Source organism: Apium graveolens, unplaced genomic scaffold (genome assembly GCF_009905375.1).
Source record: "Apium graveolens cultivar Ventura unplaced genomic scaffold, ASM990537v1 ctg266, whole genome shotgun sequence".
Lineage (NCBI taxonomy): Eukaryota > Viridiplantae > Streptophyta > Magnoliopsida > Apiales > Apiaceae > Apium > Apium graveolens.
The window spans coordinates 1-7,967 of NW_027417757.1; the positions used below are offsets into that span (position 1 = coordinate 1).

Consider the following 7,967-nt stretch of genomic DNA (forward strand, 5'->3'; position numbering starts at 1 on the left):
GGGGGCAACTAGGGAGCAGATTTTTTCTAAATCAGCAAAATTCTTCTACCTTAATCCGGATCGACATCTACTACACCAGATCCAGATTGGGGGGCAACCGAGTGCAGAAATTTTTCTAAAGCAGCCAAAGTCTCTTACCTTAATCCGGATTGGCATCTACTATACCAGATCCGGATTGGGGGGCAACTAGGGAGCAGAAATTTTCTCAACAACAACTAAGTTCTTCAACCTTAATCCGGATTGGTATCTACTACACTAGATCCGGATTGGGAGCAACAAATATCAGAATTTTTTCTAAGGCAACAAAAGTCCATCTACCTTAATCCGGATCTATCCCATCAACACCAGACCCGGATTGGGGGGCAACAGATGAGCAGATTTTTTCTCCAAAAGCAACAACTATGAGATACTACTTTACTCCCTCATCCAGAAAATCTGCATAAGGGAGTGGGGGGCAAATGATAGGGTATAAGTAACCTGGCTAGGGTCCAACCTGGATCTAAGGGGTATCAGGCTCAATTGATGGATCAAGACCCCCTCACCCGGCGCAATCAAGTGGAGAGACCCAGGCTCTGGGCCAACCTAGTACCTAGATCATCCCCTAACCAGGATCCAGCCCATGACCTAGATCTCCTCCTAACTGGATCATCCCCTAACCAGGATCCAGCCCATGACCTGGATCTCCTCCTAACTAGGATCCATCCCATGACCCGGATCACCTGCATACCAAGATCCAGCCCTGAACCGGGATCACCCTAAGGGGGGTCTCAGAAGCACATGTACATTCTGCAACATGCCAAGGATGGGTACGTGGGCACGTGACAATGGCAGCTATCAACAACCAATATATCAGACAAACACGGCGCGTGTCAGAAGGCCGTTAGGACACCCTGAAGGTGGTTCTCCCCTGGACACGTGTAGGCAATCCACCCAAGTCAGGCGTCCTCCGCTCCCAAGAACCAACGGCCCTGATCTAGAGGTAAAAACCCCTGAACCCTACCTTTGGGCTATATATCCCCCAAAGATGAAGGGTTTAGGGGTTAGAAAAACACTTTCATTACACACTCTCTTACATGCCAATACACACACAACCACCTTAGCCCTCTCTATCTTCATCTTCCCCAACCAGCTTCTTATTCTTACACCGGAGGCGCCGCGGGGATAAAACCCCCCTCCGGTATTGTTTTGCAAGCTCCCAACAGCAGCTACACCACAAACACACTCAGAAGGTACAGGAACGACGCCGGAAGGAGCCGCCCCGCTCACCGGAGTTATCAGTTTCAGATTTGTGTATTAAGCTAGAAACCGTGTTGCAGAGTATGCGTCGTTGCTGGTAGGAAAACTTTTATGCAGGTTATATATTTTCTTTGAGCCTATAGGTCGTATGGGGGGCTCATGGATCTGAACTTAGGTCTGGGTCCAAATGATCCTCAATTTCTGGAAGCTTCCTATGTTTGAGGAGGAAGCTGAAGTTATCGAGGAAATTATGGCTGATGGGGCCAGTGATGGGGCTGGTATGCTAGCAGATGCCTTACTGGCAAATGTTGTTATCAATGGTCCCTGGGTTGAAAATGATGTGCCTCATAGGCCATATGGCACAAAGAAGACCTGGATGCAGATGACCTACTCAACCTGTTTTAAAGTAGCGACTGAAGTGTTTGGCAGTGAGGGAATTGCAGTTGGCTGGACTTTGAGTTTTTTTAGTTGGTTTCCTTAACAGTCTGCATTGTCATGAGTCTTTGTTCTTAGTTCTTTAAGTTTAGTTGGTTGGTAGTCTGTTAGTTAAGTTGCTTATCTTGTTGTTCATGTCTTTCACTTTTGGTTCCCGTGCCGTGCGTGTACTTGTCCTCGCTCCTATAATTAGAGGACCCTTTCATATCTATGAATTAAGTTTCTTTTCTTAAAAAGCGATAAATGGATACGTATTATAATTCAAATTTCATTCTATTTATTCCATTTTAATTTATTCCAACCAAGCACAACATAAATTTATGCTAGTCTGAGTCCGTAGGATACAAGCATTATATGATCTAAATGATAAAAGTATATGAGATGAAGTACTCCTTGATTCTAACATAAGCACGTCTCAATCCTCTGGGTAAAATCAGTGGAAGATATAAAGATTTAGAGGCATGACTCATGAGTGGGTGACATTTAAATATTTTGAAACAGTCGTATAAATTAAAAGCAAGTTTAGAGAATCAATTTTTTAATAAGGTTGAATTAGATTATTTTTTTTAATAATTTTAAAGATAATATTCTTTTAGATAGAGTTAATTACATTTTGCAACTCCTACCTTTCATTTAAAATGAAAACCGTATATCTATTTTGTAAACTTACAGCACTTTACTTTCAATATCAATTAAAACATGCATCAGTTATAAAATTGAAATTGAGATGTTAATATTAATAACTAAAATTTCAAATTAATTAAAATATTTATTTTAATGTATTTTTTACATGAAAAAAATTATAGCTATTTTCTATTAGTAATACTCTAAATTAATCGTAATGCTAAATACTTGAAATATATTTATGAATAAAAATATATGTTTATATATATAATCATAAAGTTTCAAAATATATCTAAATTTTAAAAATTATACGGAGTAATAAAATAATTGACATTAATATTATTTTTATAATTTGAAATTCTAAATTTTATTTTAATTTTAAAAAAATAAAATTATTATTTAAATAATTTGCTGAATTTCAATTTTACCATCCACAATATAAATATTTTTAACAAAATGGCTAAGGGAATGCATATTTTATTTGATATCTAAAGTTAGGGTTACAAACTATATTTTTTAAAAGTAAATATATAATTTTGTTATTCAATAAAAGGTAACAATTATCTTTTAAGATATATGGTTGGTTCTCCTTTATGATATAAAAAGAAATGGAAAATATGTATAGAACATGAACATGTATGTTAATAATTAAATCAAGTCTGAAAGAGTATCTGTTAGGATCAAGTCCCAGTTACAGAAGAAAGACTAGAAACCAATTTTGCAGGTTAAAAGATTCATCATTTATAAATAGTTTGAGCAGCTAGTAGAATTAGTAATCGATGGGGGGTGCAGAAGGTGAAGTGAAGCAAGAAGAGATAGTGATAGTTGGTGCTGGAATATGTGGCCTCGCTACTGCCCTTGCTTTTCACAGGTACCATTTCAACCAATTTTCCCCTTTTGCTTTTATTTTGTATATCTTTGCTTATTTATGGGGATCTTATATGTAATAACACCTACTAGTTGTATTTACACACATGATCGATCACTTGCTATTCACATCATTGTTTCTTTGGTTCAGCATGCTTTATTATAGATTACCTAGGAAGTCTTGCCAAATACACATCTCCCCGTCTTTTCGCTTTGCTCTGGCTCTGGTTTCCACTTTTATCTATGCCAAAACTTGCGTAAATACCTTTAAATTTTATCAACAATCTGGTAAGGTGGACTTAGGATACCACATCTGAGGGTAAGAGAGCATGCCAAATTGGCAATTGTGGTGGATAAAAAACAAGGGCTCATACCTTCTCAAGGTCGTTTCTTAATAAGTCAATCTGTTTTACTCGCCACATAGTTAACAAATTCTGCTTTTTGTGCTTCGCACGACAGTAGATTTTTTGGTAACTTATGATGACAGTGTCTCACTTAATTGAACACCTGTACTTATGTTCATAAATCCAATTTGTTTGTCCTTGGTTTTTGAATCTATTGTTCCATCTGATTGCTACTTTTAGAAACTTTCTCTTCATATAATCTCTAATATAATCATAACATAACCTAATTAATATATGAATGAAATTAAGCCATTTATTAACAACCTTAATGATTGAAACAGCCGGTCACTTGACATGGTTTCGGAGCTAACCTCTATGAGAGATCCCACTGTTCATCGTTATTTTTTTTGACACTATGAGTGTTGCCCCCAAAAGATGGGTCTTTTGGTGGTCCGCACTTTGACCTAAAAAGTGGGTTTTTGAGTGGGTGGAGTGTTTATGATATATGTTTCATAATTTGGGATTTTAGTGTGAAGTTATGTTATTTAATTAAGAATGCCATTTAAAGGTATTTTGAGTCATAAAATCACATTTGGACATTGATTTTTTGTTGCAGAAAAGGTATAAGATGCATAGTTTTGGAAAGAGCAGAGAGTTTGAGATCTTCTGGGGTAGCCATCACCATTTTGCCAAACGGATGGCGAGCATTACATCAGCTTAATGTTGCATCAATCCTTAGAAAAACTGCTTGTCCCATACTAGGGTATTTGTATGCACTTATAGTGTTATTAATTGTTATATTATTATCGACACTTGTGTGTGTGTGTGTGTGTGTGTGTGGCTCGCCCTACTGACTTAACCTGATAAAACATAATTTATATAGTTTTAGAGAAGAAAGTTAAAAATATTAACCAGTCTCGCTAATTGAGCAAAATTTATAAAATGCACTTAAGGAATGTACACTAATCTCACCTTTGTAAATATTACTCTCCAATTAGCTATGTTTTATGTTTTAACTTCAAATTCTGATGCTTCAATATGGGTTCTTGTCAACAGGACAAAAGATATATGGCTTGACAAAAATAAGCAGAAAGATATGCCATTTATGTAAGTTCATATTCTGCAGTTCTATATTGTCTAAAAACATGATATATACTTGGGCATGCTCAACCAACATACACTGGTAACAAGTTTTCCTATTGCATTTTTTCCTGCAATACGGCACTGCATAATACTGCAAATTGTTAAATGCATCTATCACATGCAAGTGTGGTTGCCATATGGTGAGTTGTGCAAGATAATATTACTTGTTGGGCTAATGGTACAGTAGCCATGTTAGAGAAAACTTTATTTAATTGGTGCACCATAATTTAGCTTTACGAATTCTTATAGGTGGTCAAATATCATGTTTTGAACCATTACAGATCATTAATTGTGAACTTTGTGACTGATTGAATCCATAACTCATATTAAGAATGAGTTTTGCATTTGTTGAAATATGTAATGTAATTAAAATTAAAAACAAGAGCCTTTCATGGCAGGATAAAATTTTTGGCGCTAGTACTCCCTTTCAGATAAGTAATTAAACTTGTAATTATTTGTTTCATTAACATCTTTTAATGAATTTGATCCTTCTGTACATCCGAAATATCAATTCTGGACCCTCTATTTTAGAATCCTTTTCCAAAGTTTATTTTATTATACTTAAGAAGTAACCTGTGCACCAAAGTCACACGTACTACAAATATAGGGTGCATGAAATAGTTCTTTGAATTTTATCAAGTCATTAATAAACGGAAAATGAAATATTTATATTATGTATATATTACTGGTTTATTTACTGTGCCTTGCGCAGAAACTGAGAGAACGTATATGTGTATTTATGTACTGTGTGTATGTAGTGAGTTAAGGTGTTATTCCCAATCGTGAATGTTAGCATTATGTTCTTTGACTTAACATAATGCAATTGTTTTCTAAGACTTAGACCAATATCTGAAGCAAGTAGTAATTGATATAATTTATATTGGGTTGACAGTAGTGGTGAAGCACGTTGCTTGAAAAGAAGTGATCTTATTGACACCCTTTACCATGCTTTGCCACCTGACGTCGTAAAGTTTGGACATCAAATTATCTCAGTAAAACTGGACCCCCAAACTAGTTATCCCATGGTACAGCTTCAGGATGGAAGTTTTATTGCAGCCAAGGTATCAACTAGCTGCAGAATAAAACACAGGACTTCACTTCACTTATTGAGTAACATTTTTTAATGGATAAATAAACCTTAGCTAGAAATTAAGCTTATATTAGTAAATTATATATTGTAATAGAAGAAGCGCTTTATGCTTTTGTCCTCAATTGATAGGTATTGATTGGGTGTGATGGAGCCAAGTCAACTGTTGCAGATTTCCTTGAGCTCAAGCCAACCAAACTTTTTGATCTTTGTTCGATTAGAGGATTAACCAATTATCCCAACTGTCATCCATTTGCTCATGACTCTGTACGCATGAGGAGAAATAATGTGTCGGTGGGTCGAATTCCAATTGATAGTAAGCTAGTTTACTGGTTTGTCGCACACCCGTGGATGCAAGCAGGTTAACTCTTGTTTTCTTATTTTTAAGATTAGAGTTCTGAATCAATGCCTTTTGGCTCTTTAAAGAGCAGCTTACTGTGGTATAGCTAATATCTATTTTCGTATTCTTATCTAAGCAGCGATTCAGTAAAGCCAGTTGGGCTTATATTAGCATTGGCATAATTTAACATCATTTACAATTAGCAAAACAGCACCTCTTATAATCCTCGTATTCTTTTATTTAATTCCATTTCAATTTGAAATAACTTATATCTTCAACTAGATAATTATGAAACATACCCGTCAATCCAGCTCGTAGGGACGGTTGTGGAGAGGGTATGATGTTCGCTTAATAACCTTTATTACAGTAAGTCTTTCCACTAGATAAATAATCCTGTTAATTTTTGCGCTTACTGCAGATAACATTGCGTCACTGGACACTGAACTTATCAGACAATACACCTTTAATTTAGTCAAAGGTTTCCCGAAAGACGTAGTAGAAATGGTGAAAAACAGTGACCTCGACTCACTTTGTTCCACACGTATAAGATACCGTGCACCATGGGATTTACTACTAGGAAGTTTTCGAAAAGGAACAGTAACAGTAGCCGGAGACGCGATGCATGTAATGGGTCCATATCTTGGACAGGGTGGTTCGGTAGGCTTAGAAGATGCAATTGTACTTGCCAGAAACTTGGCCAAGACAATGTCGAGTACTCCAACTGATCCAACAAATGTCAAAGAAGCAATTGACCATTATGTGAAGGAGCGGAGGATGAGGATAGTTCAACTGTCTACACAAACATACCTTACTGGTTTACTGATTGCGGAATCCACCTCACTGCTAGTCAAGTTTGCTTGTATTGTCCTCATGGTTATTCTCTTCCGCAAGGCTAGTGGTCAGACGAAATATGATTGTGGCACCCTTTGATGCTCATTTCACCTAAAGATTGCATAGGTTTTTCATGTCATAACAAAACACTAGTTTTATGGTTCTGAACTTGATGTGGCCAGCAGTATTGAAAAGTATGAGACTGCACGCAGGTGCATACTTATGTCTGTACAACTAGTAAGTAGTAAGAAAAAGAAATGCACTATATTTTAGTTTTAAGAAGACTTTTTAAGTGAGACTTAATTTGTTAAATAAAATTTTGCACTAATTATATAATTCTTAGGGGTTGTTTGGTTCAGGAAATTTGGGTATCAGGTATGAGTTTTGTTCATTTCAAACTCATACCTGATGTTTGGTTTATAATTTTTATTAGTTGAAACTCATATCTGAAACCCACCAGGAATCAAATTTGATACCCATGGGGAGGTGGGTATGGAGAAGGGGTATGAAGTATCATATTTATTTTTATTATTAATCTTATTTATACGATTAAATACAATTTCAGTTCACAAATTTTTTAATTTGATATATTATTAATTTATTTTAAATAAAATCATAATAATTTTTTATTCAATGCCAATTAGTAAGATTTAATTTATTCAAAAATATTAAATTATTATCTATTGGTTAAAGTATATTATACTAATAATATACTTTTTAATTAAATTTTTTATTTATAATTTGTATAAAAACTTAATTTTAATGCACAATATATACTTACACATAATATTAGAATCAAAATTGGGCTATCTATTATATTTAAAATTAAACGAATTCATTCCAGAAATGAACCAAACACATAGTATCAGGAATCATTCCTCATCTCCATACCAGCTTAACCCATTTCTGATTCCAAATCCATACCGACTTTTGAACCAAACGACCCCTTAATTATATTAGTGTTAAAATGGGTTTTTTCTCTTCTTTATATGTTTTAAGGCTGGTAAATTATATCATATATATAATTCGAGTAAAAAAGATAAAATGGTATGGAGGGGTA

General features: G+C 35.2%; 1 protein-coding gene across 2 annotated transcripts; it reads left to right on the forward strand.

Annotated features, from left to right (window-relative positions):
- Positions 1 to 2,936: 2,936 nt before the first annotated feature.
- Positions 2,937 to 7,243, forward strand: LOC141700655 (monooxygenase 1-like). Of its 2 annotated transcripts, none has more exons than XM_074504366.1 (6): positions 2,937 to 3,166; positions 4,123 to 4,269; positions 4,563 to 4,613; positions 5,542 to 5,710; positions 5,869 to 6,097; positions 6,495 to 7,243. In XM_074504366.1, exons 1-6 carry the CDS (start codon positions 3,075 to 3,077, stop codon positions 7,004 to 7,006), a joined length of 1,200 nt encoding a protein of 399 aa, XP_074360467.1. In that variant the 5' UTR covers positions 2,937 to 3,074; the 3' UTR covers positions 7,007 to 7,243. The 2 variants fall into 2 exon arrangements, with proteins under 2 accessions (XP_074360467.1, XP_074360468.1); XM_074504367.1 differs by having other exon boundaries at positions 5,545 to 5,710.
- The last annotated feature ends 724 nt before the right edge of the window (positions 7,244 to 7,967 follow it).

What these genes read in the sequence shown, in the direction of transcription:
- LOC141700655 (XM_074504366.1), top strand. Translation starts at nt 3,075, where the DNA reads ATGGGGGGTGCAGAAGGTGAAGTGAAGCAAGAAGAGATAGTGATAGTT. An exon ending in CAGAAAGATATGCCATTTAT is followed by an intron (nt 4,614 to 5,541) that starts GTAAGTTCATAT and finishes TTGGGTTGACAG; the next exon opens with TAGTGGTGAAGCACGTTGCT. An exon ending in ACACCCGTGGATGCAAGCAG is followed by an intron (nt 6,098 to 6,494) that starts GTTAACTCTTGT and finishes CGCTTACTGCAG; the next exon opens with ATAACATTGCGTCACTGGAC.